The 22,984-nt window shown below is 39.5% G+C and overlaps 2 protein-coding genes across 3 annotated transcripts; both read right to left on the bottom strand.

Annotated features, from left to right (window-relative positions):
- Positions 1-312: 312 nt before the first annotated feature.
- On the bottom strand, positions 313-5,519 carry LOC118746928 (probable cytochrome P450 316a1). The gene is made up of 4 exons (XM_036480917.1): positions 4,769-5,519; positions 1,620-2,091; positions 925-1,514; positions 313-864 (listed from the first exon to the last, which is right to left on the bottom strand). Exons 1-4 carry the CDS (start codon positions 4,923-4,925, stop codon positions 518-520), a joined length of 1,566 nt encoding a protein of 521 aa, XP_036336810.1. The 5' UTR covers positions 4,926-5,519; the 3' UTR covers positions 313-517.
- Positions 5,520-22,237: 16,718 nt separating this feature from the next.
- LOC118747069 (pupal cuticle protein G1A-like) lies at positions 22,238-22,915 on the bottom strand. 2 transcript variants are annotated; one of them, XM_036481060.1, is made up of 2 exons: positions 22,364-22,915; positions 22,238-22,312 (listed from the first exon to the last, which is right to left on the bottom strand). In XM_036481060.1, exons 1-2 carry the CDS (start codon positions 22,913-22,915, stop codon positions 22,238-22,240), a joined length of 627 nt encoding a protein of 208 aa, XP_036336953.1. The 2 variants fall into 2 exon arrangements, with proteins under 2 accessions (XP_036336953.1, XP_036336952.1); XM_036481059.1 differs by having other exon boundaries at positions 22,238-22,915.
- Between the last annotated feature and the right edge of the window lie 69 nt (positions 22,916-22,984).

Raw genomic sequence — 22,984 nt, 5'->3', positions numbered from 1 at the left:
ATTATAGTATTAACTTTGTTGAGATGGCATATTCTAAAAAACTAATTTTTTTATCAAAAAAATTGTATATGAAAAATTTTTCAAGAAAAAAATTTTTTAAATATTTCTTTTCATAGAGAATTTTGATGTGTGTATGTGTGTTTTTTCACATTCTTTCCTCGCCACGTTCTCGAGATATTTGTAAAAACATTAGATCGATTCGGTTTTGTTTTTGTGCTGTAAATTTGTAAAAAATGTATTGTCAAGCTCAAATTTCATATTTATTTTTTATTTATGTTCATCCATCAACCCTAAAAATTTTAAACAAATCAAACACATGAAGTGTGAACCCCGTCCATTTTGGTATAGAACGCCCCATATTTGCATAAGTGTATATTTTGATTGGCTGTGACTAAATAACTGCCTATGCTATACATTTTATTCAAATCATACAAATATACATATATGTACAAAGAGGAGCCTTTAAAGCCAACTTAAACTACCAAAACTACAAAAATAAACCAAACACTTAAACATTCTAGTAATCGCGCTCCTTTAACGCCAACTGCCAACCACTCGAAGAACTCAAAACAATTTTCACTTCCAAACACAATTCCTCGCCAAATGGCAAGACTTCATAGGCCAACAATAGTTGGGCAATCACAGATTTCATTAAAACCATGGTGTACCTTTGAGCCAAACAATTGCGTGGACCAAGGCCCCATGCGAGCATTTCTGTATTTTCAGCGGCATCGACGGGACTAAAGCGTTCCGGCCGAAAACATTCTGGATCCGTGAAGCACTCTGATTGACGAAGTATTTCGAAAATATTTATATAAATCTCGGACTCAGCGGGTAGTACGGCATCTTTTAATCGCGAGTGGGCTAAAATTTAAATAAATTTTTTAAATTTCACTATTTGCTGAGCTAAACTTCGAAACTTACTATAGTTGAAATTCCGCTTTAGATCGCGCGCGATTATCGGCTGTGGTGGATACAGTCTTAGCGTCTCATTAATTACGCACTCCAAATATTTAAGTTTCATCAAATTCTCTACTGTAAAATCGCGAGACACTCCCTTCGGCCAAACGCGCAACAGCTCCTCGAGCACTTTCTGCTGTACGCTGGGCTGTCGTGAAATCATCACCAACGCAAATGAGATTGCCGCCGGTGTTAGCAGACAGCCTTGAAAGGTGAACGTATTTAGCTCATCACAAATTTCCGCATTATTCAGCGACTCGCCGGCGATGTTAGCCGCAAGTAATGCTTTCAAAAGTGTGTCACGCTGCTGCTGCGCCTGCGCTGCTTCAACGCGTGACTCATGCACTTGGATTGTGTACATGGCGCCATTTGATTTATCAACAGCTGTAGTAGATGCGGCCGCGCGTTGCTCCGCAATCACTTCATGGTTTATGCGATTGATCGTCTGCAGTAGACGCTTCTGACGTCGCTTCTGCAGTGGACAGAGTATGCTGTAGATTGTGGCATTTGCAGAGTGAAGACTAAGAAAACGTGACGTGAAGAGTTGAATGAGCCTGAAAAATTGTAGAAAAACCAGTACTTATTTATTATGCAATTTCCTTATTTTCTTGTTATTAAATGTGAGCTCAAAAAAAAAAACCCAAAAAAGAAAAACTTACGCCAAAACTGCTTCAGCATACGCCGCTCCGCTATCCGCTGACTTCGTTAGCTCCACCTGTGCTTTCCCTTCTACGCCCACGGCCGTTGCTAGCAGCACATCAAGTATCGCTCTCTCCACATATGGTTGTATATTGAAGCTGCTTTTGCCATCGCATTCTCCACGCAGCCGCTCGATCAGCACTTGCGCTTGTGCTGTAAACACCTCCGCAAAATCTGTTAGTGCCTCTGGTCGCAGCGCATGCGTGATTAGTTGACGACGCTGTTGCCACTCTTGATTATCTCGTCTGAACACACCGTCGCCATATACTGGTTGCAAAAGATTGTTGTAGCCCGTATTCAGATGATCTGCGCTATTTAACAGCTGAGTGACAAACTCGTAGTCAGCGGTGAGTATGAAGAGACGATCGAAAACCCAACAGCGTGAGAACGTACCAAATTGGTTGAGGTATTCGCGTGACTTGGAGAGAAAATCTGCGAAAATTTCACTTTCATTTAATAAACACATACATTTGCTTGTGAATGCACTTTGAATAATGGAGGTTAGCAATTCTACAAGAAAAAAGTTATTTGTATAAATTTACATATGTACATATATTTTAATCTAGATTTGTAAGGGCCAGTTCGAAAGCTCTCGGGCAGCAGATGCAAAAATACAGCCTTAATACCACTTTACTGCACTTCGTTAGAATTAATTTGAATCAACAATTTAGGTTAACCGGAAAGATATTTTCAAGACTTGCAGGACGATTCTAGCATCTGTCTTTCAACTCCCAAAGTTCTCCGGTGAGAAAAAGTCTTTCATAAGACAAATTTCCACTCTAGCAAAAATCTACTTGCATACCGACGGCTGAGTGGAAGATCGACCTATCTTGGCAGCCGGTTCGAAAACGCCCTAGGGCGTTCTTGATAAAAGCCATATACACCGCGACATCTAACATGATCTATTAAGCGTGACCATCCGCCCTATATGGGAAGGCGTTTCACATTTCAAACGGCTTAAATGTAGCAACCCCCAAGTGAGCTAGTCTGCGTCTAGCAAGAGCGCCACATTCACAAAGAATGTGTTTTGGCGCTTCCTCGTCCAACTCACAAAAGCGACAAATATCCTTTTCAGGAAAATTCAGTTTACTGAGTGTAGTGCACAGTGAGAGTTTAAGGTCCGCTCTGCCTATTTTAAGTACATTTTATGAAGGACAGATAAATCATTTGGCTTGTCTCTGCCCTGAAAATTCCATCCAGTGTCTGTTGAATATTTTCTCTACTCAGTTATTTATTATCCTCTTTATATGGCTGACAAAAGGATCCCACGAAAGGGTTGCGGACCATGAAATACTGCTTTGGTTCCTTTTTTCGCTAGGCAGTCAGCCACCTCGTCGCCATCATGTCCCTCATGCGCTGGTATCCATCCTAGGGGGACTTTATTCTAGGCTCCGAGGGCGTTTAGGACATTGAAGCGGTCATGTGCCAGCAGAGCTGTCTGAGTGTCCGAAAAAAATGCAGATATATTTCGAAGCTGTGCCTCTTCTAAGGCATTATCTGCCGTAAATTTCTATTGATGGTGAGTTAACTACCCATTGGTATCGAGTTTTTGAAGTTCGGCCCAGATATACCAGCCCTAGTTTTACCATTATCAGGTTTTGATTCCGATGTGTACCAAACCTCCCCATTAGGTTTGGTATATGGGCTTCCCTGCATTTCAGGGAGCTTGATAACCGATGTGTACCTCAAATTTCTTAGAAATTACTCGTTATAGAAGTATTGCATCGCGCAATCGCAATGTGGGGTTATTAGCGAATTTCATTAGGACCTTCATCAGAACCGTCATATTTCCAATTTGCAGATCGAAGGTGTTTAGGATTCTCAGAACCGCGGTAGTCGCCTGCTTTTCTATTAAACTAGGAATCCATCTCTTGCAACTTTATTAAATTTTTAGCCGTGGTATTGCTGTTCCAATCTCGTCATGGTCAGAAAACGGAACATCTCCCCAATTATCGCCACTGCTACCTGCTCAACCACACTTTTGTCATCTGTCACCAGTCCACCGTTCTTATTTTTACATGAGCCCGCTTCAGGTTTTAAACCTTCCGAACTTTGTAGGAAACGTTTCGAACGCTTTTGCTGTCATATGACATCCTATGCTTCTCGAACTCTCGACTTTCCAATTCTTATTATCCTCGCTTTTCAACCTGATCGCAGGCGCTTTATTTAGCGCATTTTTCCTCTCTTGTCAATTATTTTTGTCGGCTCGCTGAAACCCGATTACTTTCTCAGCGACGAGTGAGAAATTTCGTCTCATTACTGGCAGGTACTGGCTTGTTGAATAATGCTTTCCGAGAGCCAAAGAGAGAGTTGCGAATTTGTTGGCTGTCTCTTGTGACAGTAGCTTTTCAATGTCGAGTTTTCCTTGTGGACGCATAATCTGAGCTTCAGTGAAGTGAGTGATCCAAATCTACGTGAAGTCCTCGTATCGTACGTGCATTCAACACGCTGTGAACGTAGTTGCCGTCTATCACCATACGACCGATGTGGTTTTTCGCTTCCCGCTTCGGTTACAACCTAGTAGGCTGGAACATATTTTTATGCTCAAATCCAAGAGCTCATAAAAACATATCATTTATCCTTCCGACACTGAGCTTGCGCTCCTTCAGATGGCGCCCGTGATGCACGCCGTAAGATCTTATTCTCTTCTGTATGCATATTTGCCTTAAAGAATATATTTTCCTTAAATTTTTAGGGACTTATGCGCCCGCCAAACTATTGGCCCAAAAATGTTTGTCCACAGCAAAATCAAAAGCTAAAGACTAAAATGAATGCCCCAAAAAATTATGAGTATTCGGTAGGGATCGATTGATCTATAGTTTCATATGCTACTCTCTAACCGGAGATGTATCTTTATGAGCAGATCGGTGGTATGCCATTGACAGCCGAGTGTTTGCCGCCGTCAGGGAAAACTTTTTTAGTGATATTTCTTGGTTGTGCACCCCTCTAGTAACGCGGCGACCAGACCGCAACAAATTGAAGTCGTTTACATTTTTTATGAAAGAGGGTTTTTCCAAACGTATGTAAAAGTATTCTCTTTAAATGATAATTATGCACACGATCAATTAACTTCACAAAGGAACACCCGATCACTTATTGCCACACTCACTTTTAGGCGTTAGCAGCAAGAACTTTTGTACTGATCCAATTAGCGGCATAGCTAGTGGTCCACTGAGATTTTTGATGAGCGCACGTTTTCTACGCGACTTAAAATAATTCACAGCCGAGACGATCGTTAGCGAGATGACTATGCAAATCACGATCATTGCAACAAGTTGAACTGAAGCGTCAACACAAACTGAAAATCTCAAACAGCCAGCGAAAGATGCTAACCAAAGCCAAAACCGTCTTTCAGCTGCAGCTGCTGTAGGGAACAAAATACAGAGAGGCCTATGCGCACGATCAGCGTCACTGCTTCCACAAACTCCAAAGCTGCTTCCACTTCAATAAACTCAGCTGCTGGTGCTGAAAATTTTCATGTGCAACTGTTTCAACATCACTTTCTTGAGGTACAGATTCATACACCGTAGTACAGGTGTATTAATTCGTACATACTTTAGTTAACATTTTAATAACACTAACTTTATAACGACTTTAATAAAGATGAGTTATTTTTTTCCCCACGAATTATTTTCTTGACCAAACTGCGCAGATGTGAATTTATAACTATTTCCAGCAAATTCACTGCGGCTATAACTGACTATGTTTGTTTTGGCCGGTTGATTTTGTTTATTTGCTTATCGGCCGTTTGTGTTCGCTAGTTAGCGGTAATGAGTGTGAAAGTGTTAGCACGATGCTCAGCGTGCAAGTGAGATGACTATAAATAACTGCATACCAAGCAATCAAGATGTGTATCTTGTGTATGACGTAGTATGGAGCTCAAGTCGGATTTGCACTTTTGGGTCCAAAAACCAGGTGAATGAATGAATAATAAGAGTAGCTTTAGTAGGCCAGCTTCAGCGTCAACAACAGCCACTGAGTAGCGATGTGTGTCACTTAGCACTGATGTACGGAAGTGGATTTCGCAAGCGCACAATCAGAGCGCAAATCTCACGCTACAAGTTTGCAAACAAAACAAAAACGAAAGCAAATAGATATTAAATTTTGAATCTGTGCAGGCAGGTAGCTGAGATTTAAAAAACTACGAACACTTATTAAGTATAAGTACTGTGTAGCCTAGATACCGCAAACAAATTTTGGAACGTCTTAGTCTACGTTATTTCATATACTCGAACTTAGTTAGCGCGGATCGTCACTGGTTTAGAAACATCAATCAAAAGTCGATGTTATAACTTTAGGGAGAACAGACGGCTGGGTGGAAGATTGACCTATCTCGGCAGCCGGTTCGAAAACACTCTATCTCAGCAAGTTTTTCAAGATCGCCCTATTTCAGAATTTGGTTGAAGAACATCCAAATTCAGCAAATGGTTCAAGAACGCCCTGTCTCAATGCAAATTCGATCGGCAGATAGGGCGCTTTTGAACCATTGGTTCAACCAAAGTCTGAAGTAGGGCGTTCTCAATCTATTTTCTGAGATAGGGCATTTTCGAACCGGCTGCCAAGATATTTCCAACTTTCACTCAGCAATCGGTATAGGAAATTGCATTCTAAATATAATAACACGTTATTTTATGGTTATGGTCGCATAAGCCTCTTGAGAAATGTATTTGAATTCAAATCTGCCGACAGTTGTACGGACGGTCGCCACGCCTTAGTGGGTGCCGCATGTACTGTCGCAAGTACGGCTACATTCTCCACGTGAGGGCGGCTGGAAAGAGGCTATATCTATTGTCATGTATCTGGTTATAGTGCTGGGGAGTGGTAGTAGGGTGGGGAGAAGAAAACTCCCTGCGAGGAGAAGTAGATATTAGAAGACAGTCAGGGTGATGGATCTGACTTTTGTCTCATTGCCATTTCTCGGATTCTGTTCTGAGCTGCCTCTCCTTCCCATTAATTACCCCAACTCGAGGGGTGTGCCTGTTTCCTAATATGCGGACTCTGGATACTGGTCGTCTTCCAGTTTCAATGAGACTAGCTATGGTATCAAGATAACCGCGGTGTAGTTTATACCATATATCCATTTCCCGTTACGCGTGGGTAAACCATTAAGAAAAAATACAATTAAAATCACTTTACAGAACGAGCCTGATGATGCTCAAAAATCGTCACTCCCGGACCAAGCCTGCACGGCAGAGATCAGTCCAACTTCAGCAGCAGCGGCTAGTAGACTGCCTACCGCCACTTCCAGCGGAGCCATAGGGCACACGCAAGGAGATTCCGAGGTGTGGTTGGAAGCCATAGGGTTTTCAAACTCGGCCTGCAAAGCAGGAGCTCCCGAACTAAAAGCGGGACCTTCGTCGAGCCCAGTTGAGGTCCTAAATCTCTTCGTACTCAGATACTTACTATGGTCCTGCCTTAGGGCTAACCGAAGTCGGCACAATGGTGCAAGAAGTTGCTCTAAACGCCACTTCAGGTTTCGTTCACTTCAACTCCAGAAATAAAAGATTCTTCCGGCGATCTCTAGACCGTAGAAAGTCTGGTGAAGAGGCCCTCAAAACTATAAATTCCTATAGGCACATAGCCCATGGTGTTTCAGGCTGAAGTTTTAGCACATAGCCAAGCAGTCATCCGCGCTCGCTCAAACAGGATGCTGAAATCCAAACTTGGTAAAGACTGCTTTAACTCGCTTCAGATTGTGTGGCATTTAAGGCAATGAGGTAGCTGACGAGTTGGCGCGAGAAGGATACTTGACTGCCTTCACAGGACCGGGACCATGCTTTGGTCCTAGTGGGTCGTCTTTGAGAACCATTATTATTGACTGGTTACACCCTGCATGAAATAATTAGTGGAAAGCGGTTGGGACCATAGACAGACCAAGCTCCTGGGATTCCCCTTCAATAGATTTGATGTTGTTTGACTAAAGAGAAATTATATTCGAATACTCTTCGACTATCTAACGGGCCACAACCAACCGGAGAGTCTGAATGCCAGCTCTGCCTTGCGGACAAGGAAACTTTCGTACACAGTTTCCCGTAGGTTTAATGCTCTGAACCATTTTTTCCTATATTCGCTAAAGGGTCATTCCCAACTTTGACGAAGCTAAAAGTAGTACTCCACGACACAATACAAACCTATATTAGTTTTGCGACTTCTCTTGCGCGGTGTTGTGCCGATTTGCTTTGCTACCAGAACACTGCAGCAATTTTCAAAAAACATTTTTAATGTGTGGCGTTAACGTTTCTCTACCGGAGAAAGCGGTCATAGCTATTGGGGTACAGATTTTCTCTCGGTAATGCCCCAAAATACTCCCAGCATACTGGTGCCGCGGGTTCGAAAACTAAGTGAAGGGGTTAACCAAGGTCCTAGCTCCAGAGTAATGAAAAGGTCTTTTAGTTCTCGTTGCGTTCGTCAAAGATCTTTACCAACCTGACGAAGGAAGAAGTTGGCATAAGCTATGGAGTTGAGAGTTGCTGGGCCTTTAATAAAGTGTCACAGACAAGATTAGAGCGACACAAGCTAGGAAGATAAAACGCAAGGAGTGGGAGGCCGCTGACTGTTCATAGCTAACCAATAGCCAAAGAACCGGTACTAACGTAAAGTATTGCGTCTGTTCCAATGCACTAACTTGGACAACCACCGTATTTTTTCCACCGCACCCACCATCTACTATGTCAAGCTCATAATTTAAATATATTTACTCTGCACCTAAGACCCTAGGCTACGTTCTAGGTCACATGTTCCTGCGGCACCTTTCTTCATCTTTTGATGTTGGCAATGGTATTCCAATTTCGCTCAACGATATTTTGCGGGCTTGGTATTGTGCCAGTTACGTTAACTAGCTCCGTTCTTTTAGCGTTGAAGCGAGGAAAATACATGGCAAGCATCTTCATTGACGTTGAAGACTGAGCACAAATGGAAATTGAATTCACCATTTATACGCTTTACCCAGTTTTCTATATCAGCAATAAGGGTGCGCCTGCATTTTCCATGGGGGCCGCTGTAGCAACTCTCTTGCCATCTCGAAAGGCATGCGGCCTTTCCTTCTTTGATAATGTCGCTTAGCGCGCCTGGATGACTTTCTTTATGGTCCGATATACGTAATATATGCATATCGTCGTTTAAAGTACAAATCGCGTATCGTCATTCTGCAAAACCGCGTAACTGGCATTTGCTGCCAAAAATTGTATTTGCTCACACAAGCTCTTGGCTCAATCCTTATCCATTCGCCCTGAAATATACTAGCCAGGAATGCGATTGCTTTCTGAAAAAGAGAACCATTTTGAAATATGAGGGTTTTTACTCTCTAGAAAATAATTTACATAATTAACATACGCGGTTTTGCATTTTGTTGATACGCGGTTTTGTACATTAAACGACGATATGGAAATTTCCATGTCAACCGAATCATAACTGAGATCAACAATGTGTTATTAAAATTTTTTTATTCGGTTGACTTGGAATTTTATGGAATGTGGTACTGAAAAGGCATTTTCGATCGCAGTCATAATTCGGCTGGCATGAAGTTTTCCATATATACGTAGGTTTTTCTCCCAGTAGAAAGTGGTTTTTGCTAGGAGTTCTTCACTGCAGGAACTTTTTAACCTACTTCCATCAAAACGTTATTTTTCTTGATTTTTCACTATTCCTCATTCTCTCCGCATAGGTATGTTTAATTAAAAACAAAAAAAAAGTTGAAAAGCCATATGCCTTACATCCTTACTACATTTCTTTCAGGAATCTACTTTGCACATAAGTCGATGGATTACTCACTAAGGGCATAGTAGAATTTGAAAGCAACAACTACATCAATAAATTAGTGTTTATTTCTCATTAAGTTCCATAACTGCGAGTATTCTGTAGAGAAACAAACATGTATGGGTTATGCTGGCCCTTAAATACCAACATCTAAATTTTATATGGGTTGCAAAATAAATTTCAAGATAAAAAAAAAACTCTGCCGCTACCAGGCTTTAAAAAAATTTAATTTTATTATCGCAAAACTTCGAGAAAAGGTTGACTAGAAGTCTGATAGATTTGACCTATTATTGCAACTTGTTCATATAAATTCATATCTGAGTTATAGCTGTCAAGATTTTTCGAATTTTTGCGATTTAAAGAAAATTAAATTTTCTCAAACCTCTAAAAATAAGAAAAAAAGTGAAATTTTCGTGGACATGTTTGTTTTGTACGTAGTACAAAAAAAGTATGCCAAGATGTTCATATTTTAAGGACCACCCTAGCATGTGTATTCTTTGAAGCAATGAGTATTAGAACACTTCTTTAAAACCTAACGAACATCACCAACAGCAAGCAAATCTGTGGCACCGACTTGAATTTGAATAGAAAAACACCGCCCCAGTTTAGAAAATAACAGCAACAAACAACTAGCGAGAACACTTGTAATATTTTTAATGCATTTTATGTAACACTTAAAGGAAAAAAAAACAAAATAACATTTTTATGCCCATTTCCGTTGCAAAGACTGGAACGGAAATTAAAATATGAGCACAGCCAGCTTTTCATGGTCATTACAAGCGCCTGCTGCTAACATTTTTATTATGAAATCTAATTAACACACTCGCCGCCTACACCCAAAACAAAAACAAAAACAACAACAATAAGTGCAGAAACGCAGCAATCTAGCCAACAATAACAACAACAAAGCTATCTAACTTAACGACTAATAACTTTTTGCTTGCTGGCTAACTGCCCGGCTGACGAACTAACTCACTGCTTGAATGCTGAATCAGTCGGTAGGTCGGTGAAGGGGTGAGTTGCTGGTTAACTGCGCCCTTTCTCCACCAAATGCCCACAGACATTTTAATTTTTTTCCTTTTATTGCTTTTTCGTTTGGTTATTTATTGCTTTATTTGTGTTTTTTTAATTTTTTTTTTCTTTTTTTGCATTGCTGTGCAATTCATATTTGGAGTTCGTAATGCGATTACGTTGCCGTAAAGTGGTCATTTGTCCGTCTGTTTTTTATCAACTGCAGGCGCTAGGTCGGTCGATTGGACGGTCGGCCGGCTTGCTGTATGCGGCAATAATAACAACAACAACACCAACAACCGTATATGTATGTATGCATTTTGCAGGAAAATTTTCATATCTTGCCGTAACGGCAATTGCCGCTGATATGTCATTCGCGCCACAGCAGAAAAGCAAACAACAACAATAAACATGTGCGAATTACACTGAAAATGTACTGACACTTGTTGCTTTCACACATGCCGCCGCCGTATTTGTTGTTGTTTTTGCTACAATTGTAATAATTTCAATTTTCAATTTATTTGCATACATATTTATGTACATTAGACTGCATCACTCCCCATACAAAAAAAAAAATCGGTACTGTGTTTCCATTGGAATTATAAAATCTATTATCTTTTAAGACGTCCACCAAAATATTTCAAAACAATTTTAAGATTTACGCGAGCTGGACCGATTTGAAAGTACCTCCAAAAAAAGAGTTTTTTATGAATAAAAATAGTTTCTTAAAGATATTTAAAAAAAAGTCCCCTCAAATGACTGCTTGAAAAATTTGCATAAAAATATTTTTCAAAAAAATTTAAAAAAATTTTTGAACGGAATCATAATTTGTAATGAGATTTTTGGTGCTCCTTTTTATCTTTTAACTCTTAAAGAAACTATTTTTATTCATGAAAAACTCCATTTTTTGAGGTATTTTCAAATCGGTCCAGCTCACGTAAATCTTAATATTTTTCAGAAATATTTTGGTGGACAACTTAAAATATAATACATTTTGTAATCCCGACGGAAAAACCGCAACTTTTTTTTTTTGGTGATGCAGTCTAATGCACATACATATGGAGGTATTTAACAGCAAAGACAAAATTGAATGAAATGAAAATTCAGAGCAGACGAGATTTTTCATTTAATTTTACATACCTGAATATGTAGTTAAACGAGCATGTCGGAAAATGCAATTTGCGTATTAATTTAATTGCTTATCGGCCGACTGATAGTGGGGTTTACTGTGTTGCATGCTTTCGTATGAAAAATTTTTTGTTGTGAATTTAAGTAAAATTTGGGCAAACAATTTGGAAATGTGTGAGTGTGGATGGTATTCGCGAGACATCAAAATGATCTAATCATTGCTTTATTAAATACAAACAAGCAATCAATCGAACAATTAGCCAAGATTTCTCGATTAAGGCGCTAATTGAGCTCGATTCACTACTATACGACACACGTACATATATGTACAAAATTTCAATTATTTAATGCTGTTTGGGGTACGTTCAATTTTGATTTTGGGCGGTTTTTTAGAAAAGAAAACTACACTCATTTGCTTCGGGGCTTATTTCATAAGGAAATGACATTTGATAACCCAACAGGGTGGAAATTTAAATTTTACCTAATTTGCGTGATTTTTAAATTTTACCTAATGCCGAATAATGCCAAATTTGTCAATAAAATTTTTGTCATTTAAGTGTATGCACTTGAAAAGTAAATGTTTTTTTTTTTTTATATAACAACCCTTTTGATTTTTAATTTGGCTTAAAAAATTACGGTGAGGGTGATCATTTCGAATAGTTTGATACAAAACCATGTTTTAGTAAAAGTCAAAGCACTCTCCCGTAAGCGGGTAGAGTCGGCCTTCTAGGTATGTAGTTATAGTTACACAGCTATACTCAAGCCCTCCCAGAAATGCAATGGGCGGGACAAGGCAAGAAACACGTGGTGATTAGCTCAGTGAGAGTGGAGATCAGTATGGTGGCATATATATATTTATAAAAAAAAAATATTTATTGGTTCAAAAATGTTGGTTAGGCACTGTGGCCAATGGTAACTATATGTAAGGTATGCCCATCTATTAGTAAAACACGCGATGGATTTGAAAAAGAAATCTCGTATTTTTATTTAATGGCCTATTAAAGTTTTTATGGTCTAAGTAGATTTAAAAACTGTGGAAAAAATGGTTAAAATAAATGTGTGAGCGAAATTGAAGGTTGCGGCATATGTATGTAGTAAAATTTCATGGGAAATATTTTCGTAGAACATTTTAGCCCATTAGCTCCCGCCTGAAAGGGTCGTTTTGTCGCTTACTTCAAGAAACAGCACAAAAAGCAAATTTGAAGAGTTGTTAGAAAATTTATATATTTTAGAAAATTATTCTTCGGCAAATTTTACTAGGGGTCTTCTCAGGCGAAAATTTCATGTTAGGCTTCGCTGTAAAATTATTTCCAAAGGCAAAATAAAATAACCATAGCTGACCGTAGATATGTATGTATCTCCGCTAACCAATATTCTTTCCAATCTTACATTATAAGTAGCACTTACGTAAATGAGCGCTCATCATTCGACCAGTCAAGCATTTTTCTCATTTTCCACTTGTCACTGAGTTGTGAAATGCAATAATTTTCAAAAAGAAAAACAAAAAAAATCTTTTAAATAACCACTTTTTGCATCCTACTCCTTGCACTAAGGCATTATTTTCCAATTTTTTTCGCTATGCCAAGCACTTATTTGTTTTTGTTGTTGCTGTTGTCATCGCCACAGTTGCTATTTTATGTTAGTTGTGCGGCTTTTGCGGTTTAAAAAGCCATTAAAAATGTAATTATGTTGATAAATACCTTTTTATTTCGCATAACTTCCTGCCGTTCCTACTGCCCTCCTCATTCCTCTGCCGGTCCATCAGCTGCATACTCTAGTAATGTCTATTCTTCCACTTTGTTGGCCACTTTTGCCTTCTAGCCATTCTCAACTATTTGTTGCATTTCTTTCAGCCACTTGCATTCTACTCCAATTCTTGCCACTACAATTTGCGGCTTGTTTGTATTTGCTATTGTTGTTGTTGTTTTGGTGTTGATGGCCACTTTTATGCCGACACTTGGCTCTTTGAATGCCACTAATTCAATAAGAGTTGCCTCTTAGCGCCGCAGCGTTGCATCCTGAGGGGCAAACGAAAAATATATATTTCATAAAATATTTGCAATTTCTGTGGGGAATATTACTCATTCGAATGAATGAATTTGTTAGCTTGGAGTTTGGAGGGAAGGCAATTTTTTCGGCTTTGCTTGGAGACTCTGTGTGAAATGTGGGCTACATTTTTTTCGGCGCATTAAGGCATTTGTGGAGCATCGAGTTAGACAAGTGGAAGTTAAGTGTAGGAAAATATTTAATTTCAATACTTTATATGTACTTCCAAAGGGCACTCGAATTACTTAGGCATTTCTTCCGAAATTGTGTCTTAGGATATTTATTTAGATTAAGCTTCAGAAAGCAATTTCCACTGGGGCATGATTGACATGACTGTCAATTTTTTTGTGGGTGCGCTCACGGATGGCAATTTGGATTGATAACATAGCCAGCCAATTTCAATGAAAATCGGGGTCCTCTTCCAAACGGTTGGAAACCGAATTAGAAACAAAAACGATGTTGCCAATTGTCATAGAATTTGAACACTTTTGCATTTCCTGCTTTGAAGAGGACGGACGCAAGAAAAATTGTGTACTTCTGCCACACGCTTTTAAGGCTTCCATAGCTATGAGGCTTTTTAGTTTAGAGAAGAACACCTGCGCGCTTTAGCTCTTAAAAATTAGCTGCTGTTTTCAGCACTTTTCTTTAGTATTAATTCCGATAAAAAGTAAGACATTTTCATATGCCAAATATTTAAGTTTGGATATGGCTAACTGCTGTTAAGCCCCAGGTGATGAATTGAAATGATAAAAACTAGTGTTATCAGTGCACAATTATACCCAAAGTAATGCCAAAATTATCTATTCTTTGCGTGTAGCGACCACTTTCAAACATAAACGTACTAACAAAGCAAACGTTAAAGTATCACCATGAAAGTAGCTGTGCTCGCTGTCATCCTCGGACTGTGCCTGGTACTCGCCTCGGTGAGTAGAAAGTTTTCAATATTTTTCACAAATATCCTCGACTACTTTTTATGTTCCACTACTTACTTATCCTTAGGCCAACATCGATTACTTTGTTGAAAACGAAGAACCACAGGAGTTTTCTGCCTTAAACTACGCTGATGCGCTCGCCTATGAGGAGGCATTCAGCATTTTCGGCTTCTTTTACTTTACACTCAAAGCCGCTTTGCGTACGCTAAAAGGCGTTAACTGTACCATCAAAGAAGTGCTCAGCATACAAACTGCAGGAGTGGATTTCTTGAATGGTGTTAACGATTGCAACTCTGGTGCTTTAAAGCGCTTGAATGCGCTTGTTATCCAAGTGTTGTGAGTACCTCCAACGACATCTGGTAATTTCCTAAGCAACTACATAGTACTTCAATCCTTCTAGCACCTGGCTAATGATAAACTATACCTAGAAGAACTATCCTGCTGGGGTTCTTATTCTACAAGCCCTTTTCCTCCACCTTAATGGGCTAGAATATGTTGACAAGGAATAGAAAATCTTGACTAGGGTACAAACCATATATCCAGACTTACCTGGGAACAGTAGTGACTGGGTACATATGCAGATGACCGAGCCATCATCATCTGGAGTAGATGTCCAAACCTGATGAGTGAAATATTCGAGAGGACACTGAGGGAAATCTACAGCTGAGCGGCACTGGACGTGAACCAAGATAAAACAGACTTAGCATTCTTTATAAAAAGTATAAGATACGGAGATAATTTACACCCAACTGGGAAATACAACGCTCATTTCAAAAACACATATGTACAAAATATCTGTGAGTTACTATAGACAGTAAGCTGGCGTGGAGGGTGGTTGAATGTGGACTTATCTACATAACTCACATACTGGATCTGGCCTTATGCCCACAATGCTTCATGGTATTTTGTTATAGTGGACAGTAGGGGATGAATTAGCCCCTCCTAGCTCTTGTGTGAACATCTCAAGGGTTAATCAATTGCAGAGATTAAATAGATGAGCTCTGCTCAATAGACGAGACGCTATTTTCTGGGTGCCAGGTCACAAAGAGGTAGAAGGGAATAAGGGTTTTGGCTATCAGGGGTAAACTTGCTGCTGAACGATTTGGCACAAATCTGCGCTTCTCTGAACTATTTAAGAACAGAATCAGATATGCTAATTACATCTAAGGCGGAAAATTTATGTGGGATGCATTAATATCTTGCAGAATATCAAAGTTAGTTCTACTCTCTTACAGCGCAAAAACCACCAAATATCTCCTAATACTCTCAAAGTTAGACTGCACTGTATTGGTTGTGGTACTTATAGCACACAGTCTAACACCATCTTATGCAGCTAAGTTAGGATTGGTGCATAGTGATAAGTGTATGACTTGTAACGAGGACAACGCTAGAGGCACAAAGGGGATGTTAAACCTTTGCCATTGTCTGGCCTTTATTCTGGCTGGCAGACCGCGTCGAATAGACCAATAGTTGTCTAGTGATGTCAGTTCGAGACAGAAGTTTTAGTTAAATATATTTGAAGTAGACATCATTAGAAAGTCAAGGCTTTTTGAGAATTTCAGAAGTGCTTGAAGCCCAAGTATTGTCACGTCTTCATATTTATTAAACCCTGGAGCTTCAAAACATTTTAGGCGTGCTTTAGATACCGCTGCACAAAGACCTAGGATGTGTTTTAGCGTTTTCTTTGTTCCCGCCCCCCCAACTTCGTTGACAGGGATTCCCATTTTATTTGCGTGTACAGCCAACATTTTGTGTCCGGTTATGACACTTATCATATTTCTGCAGTCTCTTCGTGGCAGCGATGTAATGTAATGTAATTTTTTTTTGGTGCAACGGAAACAGGGACACCACCCTTATAACTTCTTGGCTCCCTTATAAAAGCTTAAAGTTTCTTCGACTGTGGAAGAACTGAAGTATTGCGGTCTTAGTCTCGCTAATGCTGGACATGACTTTGTCCGACGTCTCTTCATCTGCAAAGACGGCAATTCGTCTCTATGGAGGTGGTTATGGCTGGTAAGGCAACCAATAAGCAAGTTGATGTAGACTTTGTTCAAAAGATTTATATCGTTCGTAGCAAAAGGATAACCAAAAAGTCTGGCCTGTCTAAGGCATAAGCCGTGTTTGTATCTCGCTTTTTAATCAACACGCGTCTTTAGAGATTTTGCAGGTTTTTAGCGCCTTTTATCTCGATATAGCCTGCCGTTTCATGCCCTCGTCTATCTGGTAAGAAAGGTCTTTAGAGATTTTGGAATATTATTCTCTTATTCTAGATCTGTGGGTATTTCGCCCTTGGCAATCTCATCTACTATTTCGTTTCCTGTAATGTCCTTGTAACTACGTATCCTTTGGCTATTGATCCAGTCTTCCCGCGGACTTAGCCGCAAAGCTCCTTGCCGCAAGGTCGATAGGTGGTATATTGCGTATTTTTTGTAGCGCAACCGTTGGAGCTGTTTTCATTGCTCCTGTTTTACACAATAATGAGAGACGTTGAACACTCTCCATTGGCTTAAGATAAGTACTGCTTTCTGTTGCGGTCCACCACCAGTAGCACCAGTACTTTAGTGCAGGGGATAGGCTTCAAGTAACACCCAGCATCTTTTGCATGCGTAGAGCGAATCACTCGCTGTTTTCACTCCGTTGTCCACATTGCACTTCCACTGCAGTTTACAGTACAGGATTATCCCAAGGTACTTGGTGCGGTCTTTCGTCAGTGTGAGTTTGGTACTGTTCAATTGAAGGACTGTCCACACAGGAATCTTTTAGTTTCTTATAAAAAGTAACATATCCGTTTTATCTGCATTAATCCCAAACCCTCCACAGGTAAAGAATCGTTCAATTTCTGCCTAATGCTCACTAGGTTTCCCTATCAAACCAACTATACACAGATGATAGGAAAACGGTTCTGCGTTTTTCTAAAATTCATTTTTACTTCCAAAGGAGACATTTCCTAAAGTCTCTCTTTTAAAATCCTTTTCCCTATTGAAATCGGTGAAGTATGTATGTACATTATTTAACACTAATAAAATCCCCCTCCTCACAGAAATGGTTTTCTTTCCGCCGTAAACACTTTCTTCCACGGCGCATTCTGGCCATTTAGTTCGTATTGATTTCCCATTAAAATGATAAGTGCTCGCAAAACGGCGGCACCATTTAAAATATGACATTAAAAATAATTCGCAAGAAAACCCCCCTAATGCCGCCTCAAGGCAGACATCGCTTCATGCGCAAGCTAACAGCGAAGCCTTTAGTAGTTACTATGAAATGCGTGTGAGTGGGTGCAAAAAAATTTCGGAAACTAATGACTCCAGTTATTACAAAAAAGGAAGAGTGAAAAAGGTAAGGCCAAAAAATTTGCATAAATTATAACTACCCAAATCGACAAGGTGCCATTATGTATGTACCTGTAAAGCAGCTTAAGAAGCGTCACAGTAGTAGCAAGCAAGAAGTAAAAATATTAGAGAGAGCAAACTGGTGATAAAGGAAGCACCGTCACATTGATTTATTGCTGGCGAATGACACTTTACATTAAATGTGTGCAAACATTCAATTACAACAATTTTATAAATCAATTTGAATTTTACAAACAAATTTCTTTATTGGAAATTGAAAACCATTCACTTGGAAATCAAATCGTACATTTTTGACAACGCCAACAACGAAAAGTTGCTGCATCAAAGGCATTGGAATTGCTTTTAGCGGAGATGCGGCAGGAGTCAAAGGTGTGTCATATTGCACGCATGAAAAGCGCCCACTCTAGTTACGCGTACTTCAACATTTCCCCCTTCACTCCTTACTCTTTTGTTGTTGTTGTTGTAGGCGAGTAGTATTGCATTGCTCATTGCACATTTTTATGAGCACTTCGTGCAACTACCAACAAACTATGTACATTGGAATGTCTTTATGACGCCTGCCATGGGCAAGGCATGCTTCTTCCTCTTCCTCTTCTTCTTATTCTTTTTCTTGTTCTTATTCTTGCTTTTGGCTTACGTTCTTATGTGCGTCGTGTGTGCTTTCCTTGAAGCTGTTGACTTTTCTGTATGCTCAGCACGTTGCTGGCAATGTCCGATTTTTAAGTTGTTGCAGCAGAAATCACGTAGCCGAGTTGGTTCTCTTTGCTTTTGCCACATTGGAAGGGTAAATAATGTCGATGATTTGAGTTGAGATTTTCGCACGAACTGGAGAATACGAATGCGGAATTGCATTATCTGGCAAGTGCATTATGTGCACAGTGGAATGATTAACAACAAATTGTAAACAGAAAATTTAACTGTAAAATGAGTGGCTGATCTTTTTAGGCAAAGAACAAAGACGAAGGCTTGGCGGAAAGTGTTATGTCTGTAAATTTACAAGACCAAATCCAGGCATACATTACTCAAACACTGGACTCGATAATTTACCGACAAGCCATCAGCGACATCTACGCACGCTCCTTGAATGTCGTAATTGGAGTTCAACCGCCACCTATCCTCGAAACTTTTACGCATCTAAGATCTGGATATAGTCGACTACGACATACCCAACACATTTCGGGCTCGTGAAGGTTCCCCACACGTGGTTACCTCTTCAATTTCCCGTGAAACCCACTCAGCTGACATCCCTCTCCTTTCAGTCACAACCCGTCAAGAAAGCAGGTTTCATAAGCCATGGTCATGGGCTAGTTAAGCTTGGCGACAACGCTTGATAGACCAACCGATTCAGGCAGGCCTTAGTATTGCCGCTACGATAACAACAACAACAATTGTAGTCGCCCATTAATCCTCGACGCATTCATTGTTTACCCAATCTCAGAGCGCAGGATGTTTTCCGTGCGGCAGCAGTTAATGCCGGACATTTCTTCTCCTTCACACATGATTTTTTGTGGTAATTAGCAGGATGTTAAGGATCCAAACAATGTCCTACACTCATTACACTCAAAGTCTCAACACTCGATAAAGATATCCAGGGTCTATAAGGGCCGGTAAAGTAATGAAATTTATTATTCGTATAACACCAATGGGCACTGTTGTACGGTTAACGCCATAAAACATGATATTTGCAGAGCTTTGATATGTATTACGCGGTTCTGTTTGTCAATTGAAATTATTTTTATCTGGGGAATAATTGCACTGCGGCCTATATGCATAGATCTATTGTGCTAATCATTTCAAAAATCATTGCAACTTAGGCTATTTGTTAAATTATGCGCTTAAGAGGCCTTGGCCCAAAATACGTTCAAAATGTCATAATAAAAGTATATGATGTGGCGTTTATTCCGCTACCACACAAAACCTGCAGTCCGTCAGTGAAGAAGGTCCTATCTTGCTAAGTTGGTACAACTTTAAGAGTTTAGTGAGGTAGCCATTGAGAGTCCTTGGCGCTGCCCCGGCCATTATCTAATTAAGATTCATCAGTATACCGAACTTGAAGTAGAAGGATACTTTCGGTAACATTTTGTCTTTAAGTTTTGACGACGGTAAATTTAAAACCCCAAGTAACGCCGAACTTCGCAATCTTTATGCTCACGAATTTGTGCAGTACACACCCATACTGATAGCAATAGCATCAGAAAAACGGCCTAGGGAGGTCAGAAGAACACGAATAATATTGATGACAACTCGAGTCTTGTCATAGATATCATCGCCGACCCGGTAAATAAGTACATCTTGTTTGGACGATAAGGTTATTACAGAACATTTTCTTTGCAGCTGTTCGGCCGTCGCCAAACTGAGAAAGGACTTTTTTGCATCGGATGTATTGAGAATAAACGAGCTGCATTCTCATTTTCTCGTAAAGCAAATCAGATTCTTAAAATATTCTGGTAATATAGGATCAAAAATAATGTTTTTCGACTACCTGGCGTCTTTCCGTATCCCCCTCAATCCTTTATCTAAGCCTTAAGTACATGTGCGTAGCCAGGTAGGGGCAGGGGGGTGCTCGAGCCTCCCCCCCCCCCTTAACTTTCAAAGTTTCCTTATATATATATAAAATAGTACCCTGAAATGCCAGCTTAATAGGGTCGAGCCCCCCTCCTAAATTTCATTCTGGCTACGCCTATGCTTAAGTACAATGAGTAACCATGGCGGACGCCTTGGCTTTGTTTTGTTTTTCCTCCCACCCACAATTTCCCTGCAAAAATAATAAATACTTACACAGGACCACACTTCCTTGTAATCAACACCAGTAAAAGTTATATTAAATTTTAAAGCTACATTAAAATATTTATATCTTAGTTGCAAGTCACTCCCTCGAGCTTCTTCTTCCATTAGTATGGCTCGTATTCTTGTGGTAAATATTGTGGTATCCTTCTTTTGGTGAAGAGAACGATTGTGAACAACAACAATATAATACCAATAGCCTTGTGTATAAAATAATGCGTAAGATTTTTGATAAAGCAATCAATATATTTATCGATATTGCATCAGCTGATTTATCGAAACGTTGTTCTATATATTTACTGAAAATGTTGCCAATTTGCTGACTGATGTTTTACCCATACATTTAGCTGTTCTTTTAGCGATTAAATTTATCGATAATAGATATTGTATGTATTGCGATATTTGTTTTCACTATTACAAACGACAATTTTATTGCTAGCATAACTTATAGGTTTATCGATAACGTTTACTGCATTTATTGATATAAACCCCTTACAGGACCATAAGCCTACTATTAAAAATATGAAGTGGGTAAAAACTTGTTTCTTTAAGGAAAAGGACGAAATTATTTCTTACAATTCAGTTTCCTCAAAATGTTCGCCTTAAAATACAATTTCTTGGCTTTTAGTAAAAATATTCTGTTCTAAAAAGTTTTTTATTTTCAAAAAAATATTTTTTTATAGACAAGATAATTATTTCCAGGAAAGACATATTTTCTGAAAATTACTGTTGCTCCCAAAAACTTTTTTTTGCAAAAAAACTTTTTATCTAAATAATTTGTTTCTTAGTGTACTTTTGTCCAAAGATTTATTATTTTCGATAACCGATTTTTTTAATTAATTTTTGGTGTAAATTTTTCTAAGAATATTTAGTTGTAAGATTTTATGATAAAAATATTCAAGTAAAAGTTTGGCACATTAAAAAAACAGAAAACTTTAAAATGGTTCACAGCTTACTTACGAGCGGAAAAACTTTTTCAAAAGCATGTTTCTCTTTTTCCTGAAAGGGTTAATAACAATGGTCTTCGCTTTCATTTTCCTTTTCATTAAATGCAAAATAACACCACTCATGCGAATAAAGTTTGGTTAAATAAATTTCATTGCACCTTTGAACACTGTACCGCACACAATCTTTTAATGTACCGCAAGAACACTTAACCCATTTGGAGATGGTTTGCCAGAATGGCTAAAAGGATTTACCATTAATACTTTTTATTTTCCTACTCCTAAGGCAATAGCAATTTTATGATTTGTTTATAGCTGATTGCATGGCTGGTTTGTTGAATCTAAAGATAAAGTCGAGAGCAGAATTTTTTTGCTTAAATTGTTTTTATTTGCTAACTAAACAAGGAAAATGAATAGCGTTTGTGAAGATAATAATAATAATTGGTTAATAACTGCATGATAAGTGGCACAATGGTAGTGGCATAACAAATGAGTAGGAAAATTAAAAACAAAAAACAACAAAAACACACAAACAATAAAGTGAACTCCATTCTCTTGAAATCATGTTAACCTTATTAACAGTCACAGCACAGTCTTAAGCTTCCACAAAGCTTCATTCATCAACGACTTAGAATCCCCAGTGGGTGCCAAAACCATCGAAGCTCATGTGCGACACCATCTCGGCGGGCGAATAGTGCACAGTCTGGCTGGAACCGTAGGCAGAAACACCGGGCGAATTATGAGTGTAGCTGGCGGCAGCTGGTCCATGATTGTAGGTGGTAGTGGCCACAGCCGGAGCAGCATGCTGATGGTAGACAGGAGCTGGGGCAGCATAGCTGATGGTTTTGGCGACAGCTGGGGCAGCATATACAGGAGCTGGTGCTGCGTAAGTCAAAGTTTTGGCCACAACAGGTGCAGCATAGCTGACCGTTTTGGTCACAGGCGCGGCATGAGTGTAAACAGCAGCGGTTGGCTGCGGTTCTGGGTGAGCATAGACAGCGGGTGCGGCCTCATGATGCTCATAAACCGTCTGCGATGGAGCAGCATAGGTGACCGTCTTGGCTACAGCTGGTGTATAGACATTATTGCTGATGCGTGTGTCGGATTTGTGTACGCTGGAGTAGGGTGTCTCAACGTTCTTCGAATAGTGGGAGACAGTACCGTCGAAGGAACGTACCACATTTTGGTGTGTCGAAGCAACAGCATCCACCGCAGGGTTGGCGACATGTGCATAGGTGATGGGTTGCAAAACGCCGGCGCTAGCAACAGCCAGTAGAGTTGAGAGTAGTACGACTTTGAATGCCATTTTGAATGAAATGCGTTGAAGTTTTAAATATTCGTATGTGTTGCAAATAAGCCGTTATAATTGAAACTG

This window comes from Rhagoletis pomonella, unplaced genomic scaffold (assembly GCF_013731165.1).
Source record: "Rhagoletis pomonella isolate Grant_MI unplaced genomic scaffold, Rhpom_1.0 Rhpom_scaffold_00011, whole genome shotgun sequence".
Taxonomy (NCBI): Eukaryota; Metazoa; Arthropoda; class Insecta; order Diptera; family Tephritidae; genus Rhagoletis; species Rhagoletis pomonella.
Note: the sequence above shows the minus strand (reverse complement) of the source record. Positions and strands in the feature narration are given on the sequence as shown.

Bases quoted from the DNA above. Each gene is read 5' to 3' on its own strand.
- LOC118746928 (XM_036480917.1), bottom strand. From the start codon at position 4,925: ATGATCGTGATTTGCATAGTCATCTCGCTAACGATCGTCTCGGCTGTG. The intron at 1,515-1,619 runs GTAAGTTTTTCT...ACAATTTTTCAG, and splicing joins TATGCTGAAGCAGTTTTGGC to GCTCATTCAACTCTTCACGT. The intron at 865-924 runs GTAAGTTTCGAA...TTTAAATTTTAG, and splicing joins AAAGCGGAATTTCAACTATA to CCCACTCGCGATTAAAAGAT.
- LOC118747069 (XM_036481059.1), bottom strand. From the start codon at position 22,915: ATGGCATTCAAAGTCGTACTACTCTCAACTCTACTGGCTGTTGCTAGC.